Here is a 26081-nt window from a genome sequence, read left to right as displayed (position 1 = left end):
GTTGCTACAACTTTAAAAGCATAACTACAATGACGTGGGGAAATACCAGAACAAAGCTAAATGCCATACATGTAAGTACCTGCAAAAACTTAAGAAAATATATATATAGCGTTTATTTATTTATCATCTACACACCATATCCAACTATTTAATTTAAACATTTGAAACTCCAGAAAAATGATATAAACATGATCCGTTCACAATAGGAACAGAAGACCACTAGGGGGCATAATAACTATTGTGTGGTTTTGCACTGACATACTTGCTGGATCATTTGCTTCAAATGAATTCCACCATTCCAACTCACAAGTGCTGGGAAAGCTCTTATTGGACCCTCATTCTGCAAGGTTGGGGATGAGACTCACAGAAACTTTCTGCTGGTGCATCTGCGTTACAGAATAGCCGCCTTCAGGAAATCACACTTCTTAGTGGTATTTTAAAAAGAATCATTTAGGGGGATTTATGGAATTGATATCTGTCAAGTACCAGAGAAATCAAGAAATTTGCATAAAGATTTATTGTAAGCGTAAGTTCTCTACAAGAACCTGAACTACTAACAGGCAAGGGAAATTAGCGGGAGTTCAGAATGGAAGGAATTCAAGGTGGGCGGGAAGGCACTCATGACAGATAACATGTTTGACCTATCCTTTGGGCTCACTTTCATCATCTCTTACAATACTATCAGTGGTGGTGGTATTCTACTGGTTTGGACCGGTTCTGCATAGCTGGTAGCAGCGGTGAGCAGGGAGACCGAACCGGTTCTCTCTGCAGCTCTGCTGTTGGGCCCACGCACCCGCCTGGGCTCCCATAGTCACCATTATCCTCTGAATTTGAATCACAGCTGCTTTGCGCAGCACAGAATAGTGCTGCACGTCAGCTGCTGAAGCAACCGGGACCGTGCAAGCTTGCAGGAGGTGAGTTAGAACGCCTCTGCATCTGCACAAAGTGCATGTTTGGTATGCGCACGAAAACAAAGTGTGTGCACACACGCAAAGCATGCCCACCAAGCCACGCCCACCGAACCGGTGGTAAAAATATTTGAATCCCACCACTGAATACCATCTATTTTAAAGTTCCTGTTATTCTGATATATCATGTAGTGGTATGAAGAGCAGAGTTCCTACTGTTAAATGCTTTTATTTAACTTGAATGTATTTACTATATGATAGGATAGAATAACGGAGTTGTAAGGGACCTTGGCTGTTTTCTAGTCCAACCTACTATTTAGGCTGGAAACCCTATTTCAGACAAATGGTTACCATTTCAGACAAATGGTTATCCAATGTCTTTTTAAAAACTTCCAATGTTGGAGCATCTACAATTTCTGGAGGTGAGTTGTTCCACTGATTAACTGTTCTAACTGTCAGGAAATTTCTTTTTAGTTCTACGTTGCTTCTCTCCTTGATTAGTTTCCACCCACTGCTTCTTGTCTTGCCCTCAGGTGCTTTGGAGAATAGCTTGGTTCCCTCTTCTTTGTGGCAGCCCCTGGGATATTGGAACCCTACTACCATTTCTCCCCTAGTCCTTTTCATTAAATTAGGCATACCCAATTCCAAGACTATGGATAATTTAATTGTTTATTATTGTTATTATTATGAACCACTGAAAATCTCAGGTAGAAAACATAAATCTAATAAATAAATAAACCAATCAAAGAATTATGAAAAAAATTGCCCAATTGGTAAAAATCCCCAACAGAAAATGAAAGTAACATTTAAAAATACCACATTATTTGTATGTAAACCAGTAGCCAAAGGAATCTCCGTGACAAGGAGTCACCTGCTTCTCCTGTTTATCTTTACTTAAAATCACTGGGTGCAGTAAAAGCCAAAAATTAAATGAATATAAGAAAGATAACCAACTGATACATATGGAAACATCACACTGAACAGCTTTGGAATGTTTGCCTTCAAAAAAAGGATTGATCTATCTCTCTCTTTCTCTTAGGCCCAGTACTCTTCAATATCTTCATTAACGACTTAGATGAGGGAATAGAAGGGAAATTGCCAAATTTGCAGAAGATACTAAGCTGGCAAGAAGATAGGCTCAAGATCCAGATGGAGCTTGACAGACTAGAACACTGGGCCCTATCTAACAAAATGAAATTCAATGTAGAGAAAAGTAAAGTCCTACACTTAGGCAAGAAAAACCAAAAGTACACATATAGACTGGATGAAACCAGGCTCAAAGCAGTAACTGTGAGAGGGATCTTGGAGTCTTAGTGGACAACCAGCTAAATATGAGCCAGCAGTGTGCAGCAGCAGCCCAAAATGCTAATGCAATCCTAAACTGCATTAACAGAGGGATACAATCAATTTGATAATACTACCACTCTGTAAAGCCTTAGTAAGACCACACCTAGAGTACTGCGTCCAGTTTTGGTCACCACATTATAAAAAAGATATTGAGACTCTAGAAAAAGTACAGAGAAGAGCAACCAGGATGATTAGGGGACTGGAGACTAAAACATATGAAGAACAGTTAGAGGAACTGGGCTTGGCTAGTCCAGTAAAGAGAAGGACCAGGGGAGACATGATAGTGGTCTTCCAATATTTGAGGGGCTGCCACAGGGAGGAAGGAGTCAAGCTATTTTCTAAAGCACCTGTAGGCCAGACAAGGAATAATGGATGGAAACTGAACAAGGAGAGATTCAACCTGGAAATAAGGAGAAACTTTCTGACAGTGAGAACAATCAACCAATGGAACAGCTTGCCCTCAGAAATTGTGGGAGCGCCCTCCCTTGAGACTTTCAAGAAGAGATTGGACTGCCATCTGTCAGAAATAGTGTAGGGTCTCCTGCTTGGGCGGGGGGGTTGGACGAGGTGCCCTACAAGGTCCCTTCCAACTCTGATTATCTGAAAAGCGTAGCTGTGTTTGTGCACTTGGGTTTGATTTAGATCTCTCCTTATGAAACAATCCCATCCCATCCTCCTGATAACTGTGTTGCAGGTCAAATGCTTGGAATTCTGTAGCTCTGCTTTACATTGTGTTGCTATTTCTAGCTCTGTGCCAATCAGTGTAGCTTGGTGTCCCAGATTTCCTTTTAATTCAGGGTTGTCAGTTCTTGTTCTCTGTCTTTTGCCTTCCCATTAAACATTGAGGGCCTTTTCTAATGTCTATTTTATCTGTTCTTCTTGATTTTGATTTTAGGGATATATAAATACAAGTAGTCCTAGGCTTACAACAGTTTATCTGTGACCGTTCAAAGTTACAACCACACTGAAAAAAGTGATTTACGACCGTTTTTCACAGTTACAACCTTTGTAGTATCCCCCATGATCATGTGATCAAAATTAAAATGCTTGTAAACTGGTTCATACTTATGACCCTTGCTGTGTCCCAAGGTCATGTAATCACCTTTTGCAACCTTCTGATAAGCAAAGCCAATTGGGAAGCCAGATTCACTTAAGAACCGGATACTAACTTATCAACTGCAGCAATTCACTTAACAACTGTGGCAAGAAAGGTTGTACAATGGGGCAAAACTCAGTTAACAAATGTCCCACTTAACAACAGAAATTTGGAGCTCAATTGTGATCATAAGTCAAGGACTATTTCTTTTGCCTACAAACTTGACACTAAAGCTGCACAGGCCTTGTGATCAATGTTCACATGTTTTTCCTCTGAAAACTCAAATCTCAAACATATCCTGCTTATGTTTCAGTGCCATTTTTGCCACATAATTCCTTTCATTCTCATTCCAGTTGTCTGTTAAGCCTGAGCTTTGAACTCCACTTGCAAATAGGCATATCAAGCTATTATTTTATCTAGCTAATTTAATTCTATCTTGATTCAATATCTTATTCATATTTAATCCTTTCTGTTGACTTACATTGGTTGAATATATTTGGACTTCTCCATTTCCTTTTTTGTTGTAAAATGCTAGCAGTTACCTTACCTGTAAATTGATTCTACAATAGCACAGAACCTATTTTCAGTCATTATGCCTTACAGTTGAGACTGCTCTACTACCTTAAAACGCTTTTGCCTGCTAATCACTTATCAGCAGAGTTCCTAATGGGTTGCAAGATAGACCACCAATATTCTGGAGATACACAAGCTTTCTTCCTCCTGTTCTTGCAGGAATAGAGAGCCAACAATCTGAGACAACAATCTATCAGGTTCTAGACAAGATTGAATTTAGCTGAAGTTTCCCAAGAAACTGTTGGAAGTCAATACTTATTGAAATACCAGTCTGGACACTATTTCCAGCAGCTGTTGTTTCTTATAATTAAAGCTATTGACTCGTTGTATAACTTTGGATTAATTTTAGTGGATTTCTTCCCACGATCATACCTCACCATACTTACAAGCCTAAGCCACTTAGACAAGCGCACAAGTCCAGGAACTTCTGATAACTAATAGAAAAAAGTTGGGAAGCCATAACCCTAACAATTTCAACAACTGTTAATTTTTCAAGAAAAAAACTGTCTATAAAACAATATTTAATCTCTCTCTCTTATCTTATCCAAGAAACAAACCATTTGCCTCCTTTTTATTTTGGCTGGTTTGCTTCTATCTGTCCTGTATTTTTGCAACCATCAAATTTGTCATCGTGTTGTTCTTTACTATGTGAGGACTAATTCTAATACCCATATTTTCAATAGCTCAGTGGAATAACTGTGTTCTGCTTCCCACTTGTAAGTGGCAATTGGTTGTCAACATTTCCACATTCCAATCTGAAATTGAGGGGGTGAAAGTGGAGCACAGAGAGAATGATGTGTGGAAGAAACTCTGTCTCCAACCTATCTCGTGTGTCTTGCTAAATATATCCATACTCAGCAAACGTATTACATGCATATCTATTTCCTAAACAGGCATTTCTTACAGATAATAGGCAAAAAATGTGCTGAAAATGATTTACCTGGACTGTTAAAAATATGTTTTGTTGTTAAGCTACAATACCATATAACAGTAGATCATTTGGGAGGGAAGGATGGGCCTTGATTATGAATTGTGAATTAAATCAGATAACAGATAACAGATACAGATAATCAGAGTTGGAAGGGATCTTGTAGGTCATCTAGTCCAACCCCCCGCCCAAGCCAGAAACCCTACACCATTTCTGACAAATGGCAGTCCAATCTCTTCTTGAAAGTCTCAAGTGATGGCGCTCTCACAGCTTCTGAGGGCAAGCTGTTCCATTGGTTGATTGTTCTCACTGTCAGAAAGTTTCTCCTTATTTCCAGGTTGAATCTCTCCTTGTTCAGTTTCCATCCATTATTCCTTGTCTGGCCTACAGGTGCTTTAGAAAATAGCTTGACCCTTTCCTCCCTGTGGTAGCCCCTCAAATATTGGGACTCAATAAATTGTATTAAATAAAATAAATTTTATTTTTCTTCATTAAACTATGTTTCTTTGATAATAAATTGTACAACTGTTTTAGCTCCCCCTCCCTACTATTAGCTCTCGCTATAAAGAGTTATTGGTAGCATTTGAAGCTTAATATTTTCACTGACATCATTTTTAAGCTTCGAATGCTACCAATAACTCTTTATTACCAACATCATTTTTAAGTAGGCATCTCCAATCTTGGCAACTGTAAGACGTGTGGACTTCAACTGCCAGAATTCCCTAGCCAGCATGGTTGGCTGAGAAATTTTGGGAGTTGAAATCCACAAGTCTTAAAATTGCCAATTTTGAAGACCCCAGTATTAAAGCATTGTTATTTTCCAAATGATCAATATGAGGATGTCCAGATATACAGTACAACCAAGCATAATTTATGCTTCGGTATAATAACAAATGGTCATGATATGCTACCTATGTAGCCTCATCTTCTATGAATTAAACTGCCAGATCCTCTTATTATATCATCAGAGGCAATTCACAAGAGTGTTCTGCTTCAAAACATGCAAGGTTTCCAGTCATAGCCTCAAGGGAAAGACAGAAAAGACAACACAAGTGTTAGATCACACAAAGAAATATATTGGCAAACCCCAGGAACAAAGAATTTTCCTATCATATGTCTACATTGATTGAACCAGATGGAACTGATTCAGATCAGTAACTACATTAGGATTTTTGGGCAGTTTGGTATCCCTTCTGACACTATTACTTCTTGCTATTAATTATTCTTGCAGCAGGTCACAGTTACCATAGTAACTAGGTGTTTGATCTTCTAATCAGTGTTCAGCTCTCCACTATTATATTACTTTACAGATACAAGGAAAGAAACGTTACCTCTCTGTAAAAGCTCTTGCCTTGTTTTTCCTCCTTTCTTTACTTCTACAACATAACACTGCATTTAAAAGAGTGCCTCCTACACAGATTTCACTTCCAGTATAATAATATGGACTTCCTCTACGAAGTCCATTTTTAAAAACATTTCTCTTTCAAGCATGTCTGGAAGACATAATATACTAACTCTCTAGAGGGAACTGGCCTTGAAGAGACAGGAAAACCAGTTCCATAGAAGTAAAAGAAAAAAAAATTGCAAGAAGGCAATAAATAAATTAAAAGATTAATATCAGATCTCACTCACCGCTGACCAGACGGTCCCACTCACCCTGCTCATTCTATTCATTCCCTTCCCATCTTTTAGCTATTGTATTTTATACTTACGTAGTGTTTTATTTATATAGCTTTGTTTTTTAATATTGTAAGCCACCCAGAGTTACCTTATGGTAAGATGGGTGGCCAATAAATCAGATAGTAGACAGACAGACAGACAGACAGATAGACAGAGCAAGCGAGCAAGCTGAATGGAAATAATAGGAATGCTTTGGCTGTTATTTTAGTATGACTGTGCTGGGATAAATAGAAACCAAAACAACTTAGAGCCTGTTAGTGAATTTCAAACTACAAGTTTAATTTTAAGAGAAATTGATTTACAGTAAAGAAACACTCTTTCCAATTAATAAGTAGGGCTTTGTTCAAAGTAAAACCCACATTTCAGGAATGATGAAACCACACCAAGCCTTCCTTCCCATTAAAAGATTAATTCTGACCACCATCTACACATTATTGTTTGCAAGAATCATTTAATTGTTAATAGGCTATATAGGTTTTGCATGGCCTCATTTTAACCATTTGATTGCAGCACCAAATACATTTACTAGAGTGTATAAGTTCCTTTGCCTTTACTTATCAATAAACCAGCTTAAAACTCTGTTACAAAAGTTTATTTATGAGAAATTGAATCATCTCCAATAAATTGTCGAAATAAGCATGAGCTGAAATGGTTTGGAGTCCTGGCTTAGATTTTCCACAGCACTTACATAAAGATAATCTATTATAAAGCTACAATGAAGTGTTGAAACAAAGAGCATGAACTACAAAATGGATACATACAATGTTTTTAATTTCAATTTAGCATGATCATGTAGAAACTGCTGCCCATTTTTAAAAACTCTGGATTTGTAACTCAACTGGAAATGCCTGTTTGTATTATCTCGTTCCCACAATTTCAACAGTATGTCAGTAAAGTGCACAATATTTATTGTCCTGCCCAATTAAATTCTATCTACACCTCTATTTCTATCAAACAGTCTTTAAAAACAGCCTTTATATATAAAAAGCTATATATAATTTGTGATAGTAAGGCTGATTTGCAGAAACTACAGAAATAGGAAACAAGCTTTAAAAGATGAAGAAAAAGGAGTATTAGAATTGTGGGATTCAATAGACAACTTAATAAGCAAGTCTTGTACTTCTGATCTACAGATGCTATCTTGTTTACAATACAAAATATAATCAATTTTCTTATAGAAGACATGTATCAGTCATTAATAGGTAACTGCAAAATATTTGTGTTTTGAAACTGAAATGTGGCTGCAAAACCAATAGAGATACCTTAAGAAGAATGTGCAAATGATTCTACATTATTTATAGAGGACTACATTAAGTAATGGACACAGACTAGGAAAAAAATCCATTTAGGAAATTTATAGGTTTGTATAAAATATGCTGCATAAATAATCCTCAAATGAAACAGAAGAAAACAACTGTGATGAATATGTTAGATATATATTTTATTGTGATTTAGTTATACCATTTGAAGCTAGTAGGCTTTCAAAAAGCCATTAAAAAGGCAATTTTATTCTGCATGAGATGAATTGCAGTTAAATTGATTAAAGTATCCCCATGCAAGTATCTGTACTCAATTAAGCCTAATTACCTAATCAGGAGTCGCTGGACTTCAGTCCAACAACCATTTGATTGTTATTTGGCTACCCTACTGTATATGAAGAACTATAAGTTCCTGGTTTCTGATTCATGGATCTTTTGCAGTCCTGTCAGTAAATGAATTAAACTACAATGATTTGTGAATAGGTTGTGCTGAATATAATGTTTTTGATTAAAAAAATCAGTTAAGACCTGATTATAAGCTTGCAAATGTTTCCGTCAGTGGTCAGTCCGTGAAGATGAAGCATGGAGACTTTCACAACGTATTTTCCCAGCATTATTTTCATCTAAATTTCTCCTGCCTAGCTAGTATCCTCTAGAAGTGTTGAAATTAAGACCCTTGTAATTCCTACCCTGCAGGCACTGGTTAAAATTATGAGAGCTGTGGCTCAACAGATCTGGAAGGCACTAAGCTGAGGAAGCCATAACTAATAAAGAATGACAAGGCATGACAGTTTGGAGGCACACTAAAATATCCATGGAAGGAATCCAGCAACAAAAATGAAGTCATAAGATGTGGTCTTTGTTCCAGGTCTCTTGTCTGATATCACAAGTAATAATAACTTTATCCAAGTTCTCAGTAACAAAAAGCAAAGTGCTGCTATGAAGAAATCAGCATGCTTTGCTTGTGGGGAAGTAGGTAGAGGAAACACAGAGGAACTCTTTAATGTGTCTGTTGTTTCCCCTTAAAGGAGAGAGTTACAGCTATATTTATATGTGAATATATATGGTAACATATATCCAGTGCAATGCTTAAAACCACCCTGTGTGCCTGGGAATGAGGCACCATATAAATTTAATAATTTATACATATATAATCATTATCCTAAAGGAGGGAGCAGTCTATAAGGAACTAGTAGAACCAATTAGCTTTGATTCATAAAGGAATTTTAAACACTCTTATGCAAGGGTGGGATTCAAATTTTTTAACAACTGGTTCTGTGGGCGTGGCTTGGTGGTCATGTTATTGGCTGGGTGTGGCCAACTCAATATCCTCACATCGAGGCATGCATTACCTCGCCTGGCTTCTCATGACTGTGGGGATGCTGCAACGGTCGTAAGTGTGAAAAAAGGTCATAAGTCACTTTTTTCAGTGCCATTGTAACTTTGAATGGTCACTCCACACAAGCAAAGTACCAGCAAAGGAGTTTAAAAAATACTCCAGAGAAGTTCATGAGACAGGAAGTCTAGTCCTGCCAAGAATGTAATAAGGGTTAATGGAGAGGCAGTTTATGTAAGCAACACCAGAATGTTTCCTTCCTGCCTTCCTTACAGGATTAGGCCAGTAATTTCTTCTAACAACCAGTTCTCTGAACTGCTTAGAATATTAACAACTGGTTCTAGCAAATAGGTGAGAACTGGTAGAATCCCAGCCCTGCTCTTATGTATTTTGCAGCCAAATGAGATGAAACATTTCCAGCAGCAAGAGATATTGAATCCTACTGACTGGGTTGTCCCCAGGGCAGATACTTGCTAAGGAGCTCTCTGCATCAGTCCTTTATTTATAGATTGAGAGGTGCTAAGCAATAGGGGATTCCTGGGCTATTACGCCTTTCAGGAACAGTCATTGGTATAATCAGTAGCATTATTTAATTCCAGCTTCATGCAGAAGCAAGCACCACAACAGATGCAGTAACAACACAGAGGACAAGGCTTATTATTGCTAATGCAATTCCACTTGTTGTAAAAAAAAAAAAGACATTAAAAATATAAAGGCTAACAAACATTTTCCAGCAAGTGCACTGTGTACATAAAATATAATTCCACAATCAAATATGTTTGGACAAAATGAGTGCAGCTGAATATGCAGGAAACAATACACCTCTATAGTTGGAGAAATCTTGCAGCCTATGAGGCCTGGGTTACAATGGAGGAACGGACTCTCTGTCACAGAGGGAAGAAAAGGTAAATGCAGTGCCGTTGTCAGTTGAGATACTGCTCATTAATTCAGAGAGGGTGGACTGTCAGAATCCAGGCTTCCAGTTCCCACTGTTCTTTGTGTGCACAGGAAGCACAACTCTTGCATTAGGGATACTTGATTGATAACAGTTTTGGAAACCTTAATGAAAAGTTAACAAAAATGTTCCAAGAGTCCTTGCCAATCAAGGGCATATGTGAAAGTCTCATGTAAATTATATTAAGAAGGCCACTGTATTACCCTCTTGTGACAAAAACCTGTTGTAGCATCATGAAGATAAGCCCTGACCTGCCATTACACAAAATGATATATTTTCCTTGGGTAACTGACTTGGGTTTCCAGAAAAGATAGTTAATATTAGTTCTTGTAGAAATTTCCTAGTTTGTAGACCAAAATAACATGATAAATCAAAACAAGGGTGCTATCCTGGGGAGAGATGAACACATGATACACCACTTGTGATAAACAACAAAACTTTATGGCATAAGCTTTTGTAGATACAGAGTCCTCTTTTTTTCAGCTGGATCAGTATTTGGAGTCAAGAAAAAACTTATCTCCTGCCCCTTCCTTCATCCAAGCAGAAATAGTGGGGGGAAGGGGAGAATGAGAATGAATGCCACATTCCCAGAGCCATTCTGGTATATTGATGGTTTCCCATTGTAAGAAACCATTGATTTTCTACAGAATCACTGGCAAAGAAGACAAATTCTCTTCTTCACAGTCACTCTTTTCAAAAGCAATGGTTTCCTGTTCCTAACAGCAGAAAACTAATGATCTTTCCTACCAGCCAACTGGCTCAGTTTGTTTTCCATGGCCAAGTCAGATCTGAATGCTGTTTGAGGAATATATATGACAGAAAATTGGACTGTAGAGGTCGCAGAGGTGAGGAAATACACTTGGGCCACCCTGAAAACATAGTTTTCAAAAGCTAAAACTTTTTATCTTCAATGTTGATTTTGGCAGGGTTTAAAAGGCATGTTGATGAGATTCCATTTTAGAAATTTGTGATCCATGCTACATAATAAGTAAAAGCATTGTGGGGTTCCATTATAAATAAGTTGGATCCAAATCATTTTCATTTCTGGCACACAAACCACACTATCGTTTTAAATAACTGTTCAATAAAATTTAGGTGTCTTATGCAGTATCACTGGTGATGATAAACTGGATGTTTCTTTTAATAGTGATTCAGCACTCAGAAAAGTTCTTTGTCTGATCTATAAGAGAGAGCCTCTTATGATAAATGACCATGTTTTGGAAGCTTGAACCAGTTAATGCATTGCCTAATGTCATAGATTCTCCAGGTCTGAATTTCACAGCACAATCAAAATATGTGGAGATTTATAAATCTTTGCCTACTAAAGATTTAAAACCAACTGCAATTTTATTAGGATTTAAATTTCATATATTCACATTTTTAATGTTCTTTTCTAATGTTTGAGGGGCATTTAATTGTTGATTATTTAGTATTAAGGGGCTGAAACATATCATGTGATATAAATACCATAAAATTTTAATTCAATTTTAAATATTTAAATTTTAAATAACTCTGCACGAGTAAATCCACAATGGGAAGCTTTACAACAATTTAATTACTAAGTTAATAGAACTATCTGCAGAGAGGCTAGTACAGGATGAAAGGATAGAGATAGGTACATTAAATAAGACTTGTGTACTTTTCTATCTCTCCTTTTGCTCATCCTCATATCCAGGAAGGAAATCTGGAGGGCCACTATGTACACACTTCCTTGAACATGGCTACAAACAACCACAACATCTGATAATCACAAAATCTATGACTCTATGAGACTCAACACATCTCCTTCCTGGTTTACATCAATTGTGAGAAAAATTGATTATGCCAGCAGATATAATCCCAACCTTCTACTCACATATTCAGTAGAACCTATGAAAAGTATTATTGATTCTTAATAAGTCTTGATACATATTTATCTAAATTAAATAGTACTGTAAATTAAATGAATTATATTTTACAACATTTATGGAAAAAGAAAAATGGAAAACTACTGCATAGCTACTCTTGAGAAGAAGAACAATGGGAACAAGGGGGACAGTAACAAAACATGCATCACAACTTTACCTCCATACTGTAACACAAACATTAAAAAGTGGAGCTTTCCTCATTACATCATGATACATTTTTCAAAATGTTGGCATCACTATGATTATCAAAAGATACCTATGCCTAATTATAACTCTTTTTCTCTATGTGCAGCTGATGAAACAAATTTGCATAAATTAAGTGTTTCTGAAGTTGGAATGGAATGAGGCATTAAAATGTTTTAGTAACTTTTTAATCCACCCAACAACTTGTATTTCATATGTAAAACAAACAGTTAAATAAGCACCTTTTGTAGTTTAAATCTTTCTTTTTCTTTTCTTCTTTCTTTCTTTCTTTCTTTCTTTCTTTCTTTCTTTCTTTCTTTCTTATTTACTTACACAAACAAAACATTTCAGGAATTCAGAAATAATTTTAAAAATTGCAAATAATGGCATCAAAAAAACTTCACACAATTGCTATAGTTGCTAAAAAAAAGAAGTAACCTATTCTTCTTAAGAAATCAATGAGAAGAATCAAGCCTTCCCAGAAGAACATGATTTAATGGTATTCTCAATAAATAATTCATTGCTTTCACCTTCAGAACATATGCAAGATAAGAATTCTTCCCTTAAAATTCTGATATTTAATTGTGCCACAAAATGTATTTAGAAGAACATTTAAATGAGGCAGTTAACCTTTCATTACTTTATTGAAACTGGGTAATTTTCTCGTTGTTCTCCTGATGGGCTCAGGAGTTCTCAGAAGAAATGCTTGCTTTTGATTAAGCTTAACAAAATCAAAACAGATTCACCTTCCTATGCCTAGTTTGGCACAATAATTAACCTACAATAACATGAATGTAGAAAACGAAGCAGATAAAAATGCATTTTAATAACCTTCCATTTTATTTGCTGAACTCATATCCTGTGACATTGCAAAACACTCCAGCATCAGATTTGCTTGGGTTCTTTTGAAGTACAAAGGACACAACCCAAAAGCAAAATGCAGAAAAGTCCCCGAATTCTACTTCTATAAAACCAAGCAGGCTTTTTAATAGTTACTACCAAAGAACTAGGCTAAATAAAAATTCTGTCTAGATTTCTAAAATGCAAAACAGTAATTGTAGAAAAAGCAGTCATATATATTTATAAAGTGCTGAATTGATTTGGGCATTGGAAAACATTTTATTCTATTTTTCTAATTAATAACAACACATCTCAGGCTAGTATTGTTTTCTGCCAGCTCAAGAATGGGTGCAGAGTACTTCAATTTAGCCATGGGAAAAGACTTAGGACGGCCATTGCAAATGACTCCAAATATCTTTGTTTTTGGAGAAGAAACCTGTCCAACTTATGTATCCAAAAAGTAGACAATAGTATTATCTATTGACCTTTTCTGCATGGGAAACTTTCCTTTTAAAAACCATTGGGTTTTCAAATTTCCTACAGCTGTTCCAAGTGCAACCAATCCCTGTACTGAAGAAATGGACATATTTCCCATAAAATATCCTAATGGTTTTCTATTCATGATGCTGAATAGAAGATCTGTGTTCTCTAACTGAAGTATTATGCCTCTGATGAAGCAGTGACATTTGGAGTAGGAACAGAATGTGTTTCTAATCTTTGCTTGCATTCTCACTCACTGGCAGTCACCACAGTCTTATCAACTGGAGTAAACTGTTTAAAACTTAATGGAATTGCCAATTCATCAGTCATCTTTCTTCATTGTTTTAAAGTCAATTAGTTTGAATCAGGGCTATGCTAAAGACTGTTGAATTTCCAATAAGTGTATTTATAAGGTTTCTCAAATATTACATTCATATTTTACTATACCTAAAATTCTTATAGGTTGCTATAGTCACATAAATACAGCTACTTAAATAGCATGAATAGCAAATGTGTCTTACAGCACATTTGAAGATATAATGAAGATATAATATTCAAATGTAAAAACAAAATGATCACATGTAGCTATGTATTATGGACAAAACTGTCCAAGCAACTATTCCTAGCTAAATCTATTTCACAGAACAACAAACAGATTTTTAAAAACTGGTGTTACACAACCCCATCTAGTAAATCTTACAAATATTACACTATGCATTAGGACACTTGGATGGGTTTGAGGTTGCCTCTTATAAATTGCTTCTTACATCCAAACCCAAATGACTTATTCTTTAACCCTAAATTATGAATTTAGACAAGAATTTTCTAAATGGACTTCTTCAAAAATTATGGAACAGTCAATTTAAAATCATATTTGAAGTAGTGTTCCATGGTAGATATTACCATAACTTGGTTATGTGATGTGCAAAATGACAAGTATATGTACAGTAGTTATCATTATTAACAGGACTGCAAATGGCATTAGATCTGGAGCAAAGACAGGGGTATTGCCTACCCCAAAAACTCTCTTAGTCAGCTTCTCAGTGGACTGTCTGAAAGGCAACAGGAAAGAAGAGTTAAAAATAATTATTGCCTAGAACTTAATGGTGGCTGACTGGAGGGAGGCATCTGACAATGGTGGTGGCAATAGTAAGTATTACTATAAGTTACACAGCAGGGAGGATGAAAAGAGGCTGTGTGGGTGCTGCCTGAAATCAAGTTAAAAACTGCTTTTTCCAGCTTGAAACATTCCATTCAGTACGTTCATCCCACAAGAAACTCTTGGTGCTTCCACACCTTCACATGTAGAATGAAGACAAAGCCAGGAAGTATTATTGTTTGTATGAACACAACCATAATATACCACAGTCTCTGTCTGGAAATCAAACATACCTTTTATGAACGCTCTTGAAAACAAACAGGGAGCTCCAATGAGCGCTGCAGAGATGTTCTGCACAACATTTCAAGAAATGAAATTGCCAATGTCCAAACCAACTTTTCCATTAGAAACAATTGCAGCAAACTCTGGTTTTTGTGCTCTCATGTTCCTGAATCCTGTTTGCTTCTTGTTTGTTTAAACAAACCCCAGTTTGTTTACCCCAAACCTGCCTAAACTCTGTGAGGCCTGTACTCCTGCAGCATATTGAATTGTACACTTTCAAATTGTGGATTGTCTGTCATACAAGACCTTACTCACTTTTTAAACATTCTGTGAGTGTGTGAATAGGTACACTTGCTAGCTTACTGACTATAACCATTTGCCAGGACATTCTTGCAAAGCAGTTCAGGGTGTGCGGCCACAGTTAAACAGAGCTGAAAGCGATAATAGTTAACACTATTGTTACCCTGAAATCACAAATTCTGCCTTTTGAAATGTCAGCTTGGTTAGAGAGGGAGAGAAGGTCACAACAACTCTACGAGGTCAGTTGGGCTGAGAGAGAGAGAGTGACTGGCCTATATTTCTTTCTCCTTTCTTGGAATGACACTGGAGTTTCTTCAAGGCAGTCAAAAAAGTCAAGATAGCATCCATAGTTGTATGATTGAAAGCCCACCCTTTTCATGTGTGTTGTATACACAGCTGGAATAACCTTCACAATAATTACAATAACAATGTGGAGTCCAATGCAGTTGAGTGGCCAATAAATTTAAATAATAATCTGAAGGATGGTGAAGAAGATGCACTGAGCTAGTTACACCATGAAGGCTTACTGAATACTCAAGAGATGAAACTGGCCTACAAAAAAGACCAAAGGAAAAAGAGAAAAGAGACATGACAAGGCAAAGTATGGCATGGCCAGTACAAAAAAAAAAGCAGGCAAAGCAGATAACAATGACTGGCAATAAATAAGAACAGGAAAATTGAAAAAACAGAGGAGTCAGTTCTGGCTGCACAAGACCAAGCCTTAAGAACAAATGCATACAAAGCAAAAATTGAGAATATATAGCAAATAATGCCTCTGTAAAGGAACTGAAGAAACAGTGAACCCTCTAGTCAGCTTCTTAAAATCACACAGATTGACTACAAACAACAACATGGCAGAAGTTTCTGAAGCACCGAAGTCTCTGCTAGAAATGCCACTTACCTGTAAGCAAGAACTGATGGGACTACAAAATACACAAAGCAATAGAAAATGAAAAAGCTTAAAGCAATCTGGAATTTTAAAATGCAAACAGACAATTATTAATAAAAGAAGACAAAATAGTCTGGACAGTGGACACTGTAATACTTGGAGGCAACAGAAACCAAAAGAAAATTGGAGACATTTACAAAATACCAGGACTTGTAAGTAAAAGGATTGTGGAAAAGAAAGCAAAGATAGTGCCAATAGTCATAGTCATCTTGGGTAGAATCCCAAAACATCTGGAGCACTTTAACACCATCATGATTGACAAAATCATCACAAATCAATTGCAAAAGGCACCTTTACCTGACACAGCTTATATCCCGTGACAATAACTTTAACATCATCAAATAACATCTGCTTATCCCAGGTGCCTTGTGAATAAAAATGCCAAGTCTAATCTAAACATCTGGTGGAGTATCTGACCAGTCGTGATATATAAATAATATAGTGTGTATCTTTTGAAATATAGCCAGACATTTACATATACATATACCTTTGAACTTACTGATATTAAAACATCAAGGGCAACATTGTATGCCTAAAATTATCAGGAATTATAATGGCAAAAAATACCCTTATTTAATATAGTAAATCCCACTTGGATCATTAAAAGATATTTTCATTGATGTTGGGATTACTAATGTACTTTAAAATAAATTGGATCCTAGTTTTTGTAAAGGGGTAAACCTATAATTTGTAATAATGTGGGATAAATACATTTTGCTTAGATATAAATCAGTAATTCTATGGTATACTACAATAATCTTCACTATACAGCGGGGTGGGACTACCATATCTTTCGCTACTTTTGTTTTCTTCAGTTGGACTAATAGGTATTCTTTCTATAATATACATTTAAATTTAAATTTAAATCTATTTAAATTTAGAAAGTTGATACATAAGCATGGAAAAAATTATCTTCCCATTTTCAAGGGTTTTGACAAGTTTGTTTTTTCTTATATCCTGATGTACCGAGTTCCTCTCAAGTTCCTATTTAATACAGAGGTTTATATTTTGGAAATCTATGTTATTGCGTTGTATAAATTATACACAAACATGAAACAAATGACTGTAAGATGTATCAATGGTTATTTGCTGCATTTCCCCCCTGTGGATTATATAGTCTCTACCAAAACCGAGCATCTTCATCAAGATATAACTAGGGAGTTTCATTATAGCTACTCTTGTAGGAAGATATGTGGTGATAGGCAGCATGCAACCTGATATTTATTCTGAAGTTAATTTTCATTTTTGCAATCTATATTTACACACCAATAAATGTAATCATGTAGATAAAACAGGTTTAAAAATAACTCAATGTAAGACAGATGAAGCTGTCTAAATATTAATTTAATAATACCGGGCATACAGTCATACTCAGAAATATTTAGAAGTCAGTCTCACCAAATATAATCCAATTGCTTCTGAGTAAAAATGCATCTCTACTTATAGTCTGAAAATGGTTTAATAAATGTACTCTTTCCCAGAGATACTGGCTGAAAGCTGGGTGTGGCCATGTATTGTAGTAGCCTACTATCACCAGCATTTAGTAACATGCATTTTTTTTTAAAAAAAAAGGGGGGGGGGAATAATTATCTAGCTTTCTGTAGTTTTTTACCTGTCTGATTAAATATATTTGAGATAAATCTCAAAAGATCAGAAAATACCTGCTGTCAAATTCAGAAAAAGCAAGGTGCCATACCCAACCATTCATTCACAGTATTCTCCATCACAACGGTATTATTATCTTCTTAAAAACACAGAGCATGATACCACAAAACTGAGATTGCAAGGCATAACAATAGTAATTAAAGAAATGGGCACCAATGTGTTTTTAAAAGCCCTTTTGTTCACTGCAAATTGGGATTAATGTTTGGTATTGTTTAATGTTTAACAACACTCAAAATCTGTGTTCTTTATCAGCAAATTAGCTATTTATCAGCAATGACAACAAACCACTACTACAGCCTTTACACACCAGAGACTTCTACCCGCCATAATGTCTTTAATGATTACACTGCTGTTACTGCTTTCTTTTTGCGGAAATATCACACAGGACCATCCACCAAAAACATAATCATGTTTTACACAACATGAAAATCACAAATGGTATGAAAATACAAAGGTTGAAGGGCTGCTAGACCTTACACCTTCGTTCTTAAGACTTCAGACCACTCCTACTGCCTGACTCTTCTATCACACATCTTGCTTTTCCCATCTACATTACCTTCTTGGGTCTTTTCTTCCTCTGATTACTTCCATTATACTTCTCCCCACCATCACTCTTCTGAGCTGCATCTTCATTCATCATTTTGAATCCTTCTTCAGAGCAAAGAGCTGTGCCATTAAACCCTTGCAAACATACAGACTATCAGCAAATATGTCACTTACTGGATAGGGGGAGGGGTAGAGGGGAGGGAGGGAGGAGGGAGGGAGGGAGGGAGGGAAGAAGACATGAACATGATGACGTTGCTATGGTAGCAGCTACCACAACTGTTTATCTGACTGCATTGTTAAATCTGATTTATCCAATTAGCATAAGATCTTGGTTCTCTTACAGTACAAAATGTTTGAATTCAATGCACAGAATCCAGAATGGAACTGAGAAATAAGTATTTTGACAATAGAGGGAAAGAGAGATAGAGAAATATATAGATAAATATGATAAAAACCTTCATACAAATCTATCACACTACTGAGGGCACTATAGCAACTTCTTTCATTTTTATAAAACAAATTACATGTTTGCTATATTTTACCTTATTATACCTGTTAAAAATAAATTTCCTATAGTATTATTTCTTTTTGACTGAAATAACTTTTAGTACATTAAATTTGTATTGAATTAGTAGAACTGGTATAGTGTAATGGTTTTATGTTATTAGTAAATGACCGAAGTAATTATTTTATTTTGGTTTTTAAGTCCTCTAAATCCCACATTGAGCAATTACATCTGTGCTTCCTCCAAGATTAAAATAATATGGGAAACATTCTTACTTCAAGGTACTTTTTTCATTTTATTTTAGCAAAGGAATAATAACTATAAAAGCTGCCTATGATCCAATTTGTTATACTGGAATTGTAGTTTCTATGACCTTCCAGAAAGCTAGTTAGAAATTCTGAAAGATGATGCCAAAATAAAAGTGGAAGCTGGTTTTTTGAAGACAGCTTCGCTAGTAACTTCTGCTGTTCCACTCAATAGGTGGTCTCTTCTTAAACTTGATAATATTTCTCCAGATCTTGGTTACTTCAAGAAAAAAAAGATAAGTATTCAGAGAAGCAAATACACTGACCCAGTTCTGAATCAGTACAATCTGTCCCAACGTGTCAGTCCTTCAAATTAGATCAGATTGGAAAACCAAAAGTATGAATTCTAATACATTTATTATAATGTTACAGGAACACAATCTTGCAAATCTGAGTACATTTTCCCCATTCTTCCCTCTATCTGGATTGGACTGTACAGGCTCTATTATTATTATTGTTGTTGTTGCTGCTGCTGCTGCTGCTGTTGCTGTTGCTGTTGTTAATCACACAGTCAGCTAGATTTTTAGACTGGGTTTGGCATTTTTGTCTACCTATCGAGTCCTTACCAAGGACCTGAGATAGGTAAATCTGAATGTTTGATGGTGCTATAGATATCACCGCAGGATAGAAGCTGTTCCAAGTAAAGAAACCTTCTGCAATTGACTGATCGCAAATTTGTCAATGCCGATGGTATTCAAGTGGTGCTCCAGTTGTTTTGGGACTACACCAAGGGGGCCAATTACTATTGGTACTATCCTTGCTTGCCTTTGCCATAGTCATTCTATTTCTATTTGTAGGTCTTTGTATATTATTATTATTATTAATATTGTTGTTGTTGTTATTATTATTATTATTATTATTATTATTATTATTATTATTATTATTATTATTATTATCTCAGTCAACTGAACATTTAAAAATGTATCACAAATACCAGCGACTGGTGCTAATGGTTGATACGGGTTGCTGCCAGTGTCCAAGTATCTTCTTAAAATATATGATGTTCCGAGTTGCTCAGTTCTGCTGGTGTTTTTGCAAGAAGCTGCAATTTCTTTATGTGTTTTGTAAAATTCTTGGACATGGTACCAAGTGCCTCAATGACAATGGGTATCACTGTTACAAGTTTCATCCATAACCATGTAGTTTCGATGGCCAGGTTGTGATATTTTGTGATTTTTTTCCAGTTCTTTTTCTTCAACTTTGGTGTGTTCTGGTACAGCGATATCAATAAATTATACGCTTTGGCCCTCAACAACTGTAATATCTGGTGTGTTGTGTTCCAAATGGCAATCAGTCCGTATTTGAAAGTCCCACAGGATTGTCATTGTCTCATTTTCAACAACTTTTTCCACTTTATGTTCCCATGACTTTTCAGATATAGGTAGGGCATATTTTTTACATAATGACAAGTGGATTATTTATTATTTATTTTTATTTTATTTGGTTTGTCAATTGCTTACAAGATAATAGGTATAAGTAAAAACAGTTATGAATACATGGATACATATAAGAAAAATAAAAGAAACAATAGGACAGGGACAGTAGGCATGGTGGTGCGCTTATGCACACCCCCTACAGACCTCTTAGGAAAGGGGTGAGATCAATAGTAGAAAGTCTAAGGTTAAATTTAATTTAAGTAAATTTAAATAAATTTAAGTTAATTTAGCAACTCGATCAGGTCTAACTTTGTAGTCAGTTTGCGTGATTTTGCTGCACTCACATATTAGGTGTGAAACAGTTTCGACTTTATCATCACAAAGTCGGCAGTTTGGATTGTCAGTGGATTTTTGTATCCTCGCTTTCATGGCATTAGATTGTAGTGCTTGTTCTTGAGCAGCAAGTATTAAACCTTCCGTTTCTTTCTTGATGGTTCCTCTCTTAAGCCATGTCCATTTTTCCTTATATTCTCCCTTTGTTTCTGTTGTTTTTATAATGTTCTCCATTTTCACAGCCTGCAGCAATTTTTCTGTACATTGGTTTACATAATCATTCAAGCTTCATTTTTCTTCTACAGCTTGATGGATTTGCAATAGCCCTCTGCCCCCTATTCTTCTTGGCAGGCATAACCTGTCAATGTCACTTTGTGGATGTAAAGAGTGGTACATATTCAAACATTTATGCATTTTCCATTCCAGGTTGTTGTTGTTGTTGTTGTTATAGTAATATCCTAGGGGGCCATGGTGGCACAGAGGGTTAATGACGCTGGAATTGCAAGATAGAATATTGGTTCTGTAAAACGGAGTGAGCTCCCGTCGCTTGATTCCTAGCCCCTGTCCACCCAGCAGTTTGAAAGCATGCAATGTTGTGAGTAGATAAATGGGTATCACTTCAGTAGGAAAAATCAAGCTGCATTTGTGTGCGCAGATAGCAGAAACTGGCATTGAATCTGGCTAGATGAAAAGCATTGTGGATGAGGTGAGGTGAGACTCACAACCTAAGCACCACTAGATAGCTAGTGTAAAGCTAATGCACCCCCATGGTACAGCAAAGATAGGCACATAAGTACTGAACAGAATGAAGCAGCACTCTGTAGCATGTGTAGATTTCCATGACATTGTATGTCATACACTGAATTATAAATAATAAGTATTATTTAAGTATTATTATTTATAATATATCCTGCTATTTCATATAATCGCCAATGCAGGCAACAGTTTACCTAGAAGATATTAAGGTATATCAGGAAAACTAGACTGCAATCCTTGAACCCTACAAGCCCCAAAATGTACATTTGAATATGAAACAGGAAAACGCCATTGGAATCTGCATTTGCAAGAGGGGCAGGGGAGCTAATGAAGACATCCCTTCTCATTGGCAAGAAAACTGTTGGTGGCCCACAGTCATGGCAAGATAAACTGAAAAGGCAACTTAAGTTTTCTCTACTGATCGGAATTAAAAATCAACTGAATCTTTTATTCTTTCTTCCACTGCCTGAAAGAGAAGATTTTTTAACTAAGGCAAGCTAGCATTTAATGAAATAAAATACTTTGCAGAATTTATCTCTCATTCTGTAGAAGTAAGTAGTCCCATAAGACTTTTCAATATTGACTATTGAAAACAAAGATGGCTTAATGGAAAATAGCAAATACAGAAGGGAGACCGTTTTATCTATATGTCAGCAGCAGAAGAGATAGTGTTCCTATCAACCTTCGATAATAGCACCACTGTCCTTGTACTAGACTGGAAAACATTTCTGAACATTTTCCAGCTTTTTTATCAGTATTATATAAAATTCATCATTGCATCATGTTTTGTTCCATAACACTTAGTGAAATTGGTAATAAAAAAAAGACCAGGAAATGCTACACAATCTTTCATTATCATGAAGTATAAAGTTTAAAATGGTAAAACACGTTAGATTTCTTTCTACAAATATGGGCATATATACATACACACACACACAATCTCTGTATGTGTGTGTATAATTTCATTAGATACTTTGCATAAATACAAGATACGAGTAGTCCTTGAGTTACAACCACAATGGAGCTTGCCCATCACGATCATAACTTATGAAGGTCATAAAGCAAGTCAGTCATATAAGAAGCCCAATTTTAAAAACTTTTTGGTGACAGTTGTTAAGCAAGTCCACAGTTGTTAAACGAACTAATGGTTTTCTATGGATAGGGATTTACCAGAAGCAAATGTAAAGCTGTCACAAAAAAGGGTCATGTGAGATGCTGCTAACAGCTGAAAATCTGGCTTAGTTGCCAAGTGCCCATAGTGCAATCATGTGACTGGGGGGGGGCAGTGACCTTTAGAACTTTAAATCCAGATCATAAGTATTTCCAGTAGATCTATTGGACCTTCAAACAGTTGCTAAGCGACTGATCATAATTAAAGGAACTCCTATACGTATATTTAAAAAAATGAAATATCACAGAACTGTGCCTCTGCCAGCCAAAATGGGCTGGCGGGGGGGCTCATGCAGCACTCCAACAGCACTCTGCCAGCCAAAAATGGGCTACACGGAGGCCCCGCGACCCCACTTTGTCACCAGTTTTCGATCTCCCTGGCCTCCAGCAGAGTGCTGGCCAAAACCGGCAGATATCCTCAGTATCAATTCTAAAGGAGTCATATGTCATGCCAGGTACGGAATTGTCTGCTAAAGTTCCACCTTTAAGAAATATAGATAGATAAGAGCAGAAGATATCATTTTTTAAATTCATATCAGCACAAGGGACTACAAACCCAAGTGAGGTTTTTAAAGTCCACCCTTCGACCAAATCTCACTAAGGTTTATTGGAACAATTTCCAAAATTAGGACACAGTACTAAATTATATTGCTCACATTTACATTTTATTCTTTTCTTAAAAGCACCTTAAAAGTCTCTCCAGAACTCTTGGGAATTACAAAGATCTCCAGCTCTAATAACTGTCCATCATTCTGCTGTGAGACCCCTAACCTTGGGCCTCTCTCTCCATCATCAGAAGCTGCTTTTGAAAACACACCTAGTTGGTTCAACAAGAGGAGAGAGTAACATGTAGGGGACAGCAAAAACCAATAAGTACACAGAGGGCATTGGAAGTAATTAGTTATAGCTAAAAATGGCATTAGTGGGTGTTTGACTCTAAAGCAACTGATCCATATCAAGAGTTAATGATGGGGTAACATTTTCATCCACATGTCCAAAAAATCCCTAGATTAATCCCAGACAACATGACCTACAAGAATTCTAATTTTACCCCTATTTAATTTCCATCACAAATACATGAAACAATAAGAGGTAAAAGGTATTTAGGAAACCCCCAAATCCATGTGTGGTAGTAATGATTCTGATTGGGGCATAGCAAATATTTGAATGTTGGAGATGAGTCTTTGGGAAAAAGAAAAAGAAAAAGTAACAGCCATGTGTGGTTAGGAGGCTTTCAAAGATGCCACTTCATATTTGAACATCTATATTGTGTGCTGCCATTACATGATCATAAATCTGTTCTCCAAGGGAATAGCTGGCTTAGTGAACTGTGTTCTGTGAATACAACCAATATCTATTCCAATGACCTGAAGTGAAGAAAGAGATGAAAGGACAGCCTTGTAGAAATAACTGTTTTCCCTGAAAAAGTATTGCTTGGAAGCAACTATTGTACCAAGGAGAAACGGGAAGCAGAGGCATTCTAACATCTGAAAAACTATTTGTTTTCACACTTGCTGACCTTTCTGTTTGCTTCTTTTCTAAAATTTATACCCTGCCCAGTTTCTATGATTTTGGGCGGCTAACATAAAATATTAACATAAATGGCAAAACATGATTAAAATATATGTAAGGGTCAAAAATAACTATGGCATAAGATCTTTAGTTCTAAATGTCTGTTAAAAGGTCAGGTCTTCATTTCCTTATGAAAAGTAGAAGTGTGTGGGAACCTATGGATTCCAGAATGCAGTAAGATCCATAAAAATAGGACTTCCAATGAAAAGACTTGTTATTCCCATCTTTTATCTCCCAAGGGGTCACTTCTAAGCAGGGGTGCGATTCCCCTGGTGTAACAACCGGTTCGCTAATTGCCTGCACCACTATCGCAATTACTTACCTTCAATGTTACTTCAGGGAAGTAACACAGCTAAAGCGTGGCAATCCGCTCTGCTACGCAAATCAGCTGAGCAGATATAGGTGAGTACAGCACAGGGGCAGGGGGGGATGGACCCACATGATCGTTGGATCGAACCAGAGCCAGCTGATCACTGCAACTAGGGGTTCGCCCGAACTGGTCCGAACCGGGAGAATCCCACCCCTGTTTCTAAGCAGCCGATTAATGTTCATATTACAAATCTAGCGATAACAAGTTGTAAACAATGATTACTTAGGAGTGTCATAGAAACTTTGAGTCAGTTTTCAAGTAATATGAGAAAACTTCATCCTTAAACCATTAGAAAAGAAAAGTTTGGCACAATGGTTCTATTCTGTCCTACTTCAAAAAGAAGCCCAGGATCCATTTTTCTGCAAGGCTTACACAAAGTTCTTTCAGTGAACCTTCCTAAAATATGAAGATTTTGTCATCAGCTACTGCCAGGGTAAATAAAGAATAACAACACGTATATGATTCTTCTTTCCGGATCGATCAAGAAATATCACCTTACTCTAGAACAGCTTAACATTATTGGCTAGACAAGGGCCTCTTCTTTTCTTAGCAATATATTTAAAAATTAAAAAGTGTTTTTAAAATCTGGGAAGATCTCAAGCTTCAACAGTGAGTAAAAAATAAAATCCAACACTGGTTTAGAAAAGACAATAATGGGATTGGAAAGAATGGCATGTTCTCAGACACTGTTAGAACATTCTGAATGCTCTCTTCACCAACAAAAGCCTCTTTTGTGGGGAAGTGGGGAAAAAAGCCTTTTATTCTTTTGACTTTGATGGAATCACAGCAGGGCAAGGGCACTGAGAAAACAAGCATTTGCTACACTGGTCAAATGGCTGTGAACTTAAGAGTTCCTTGAAGTGCTTTATCTGCATTCATCCATGATTACATGGTGTTATGGAGACTTCTAATAAAGGTTCATTTGAGATGAAGAAAAGCAAAGGTCTTTCTGTTAAAAGTTATTTAGGATTCTGATCACGTGGGTTGCTAGTTGCTCCTACCCTAATGGGCAGGATATCTGGCACCAAGGTAAATAAAGGGAAAATGCTATGAGGAGCAGAGTAAAATGCACATTTTATTTGTGCACACACATGCATGTAACATTCACAAATGTATCTTTGCTAGGCATGTGGTGGCTATTAAGTCAAGTGTTGTGCCACCTATAGGGCCCTTTTGTTGAACTCAGTTTCACTCTTTGATCTCATTCCAAAATGCCCACATGCATACTGTGGCTCTCATAGACTGGGGAAAACAATGCCTTTACCAGTCAACAATGGGTAACCCCAGGAACAGATGTCTTCCTCTTTCACTATATTCCACCCTCTCTCATGTAGAAATTTCTGAAGACAATACTAGAGACA

At 36.5% G+C, this 26081-nt stretch overlaps 1 protein-coding gene across 3 annotated transcripts in view; it reads right to left on the bottom strand.

The window, feature by feature from the left end:
- Nucleotides 1-26081, bottom strand: part of ANK2 (ankyrin 2) — a 276460-nt gene that overhangs the window by 157183 nt on the left and 93196 nt on the right. Inside the window, exon 1 of one of the 3 annotated variants that reach the window (XM_087935980.1) lies at nucleotides 18344-18524. The exons of the other annotated variants lie outside the window; for them this stretch is intronic. Coding sequence (XP_087792106.1) covers nucleotides 18344-18427 — 84 coding nt within the window. The 5' untranslated portion in view covers nucleotides 18428-18524. Of the gene's footprint in view, nucleotides 1-18343; nucleotides 18525-26081 lie in introns of those variants that run through there. 3 annotated transcript variants of the gene reach the window in all.

The sequence above is a fragment of the Pseudonaja textilis genome, chromosome 6 (assembly GCF_049901715.1).
Source record: "Pseudonaja textilis isolate UNSWEBS1 chromosome 6, rPseTex1.2, whole genome shotgun sequence".
Lineage (NCBI taxonomy): Eukaryota > Metazoa > Chordata > Lepidosauria > Squamata > Elapidae > Pseudonaja > Pseudonaja textilis.
The sequence above is the reverse complement of the archived record's forward strand: the minus strand, read 5'-3'. Positions and strand labels throughout refer to the sequence as shown.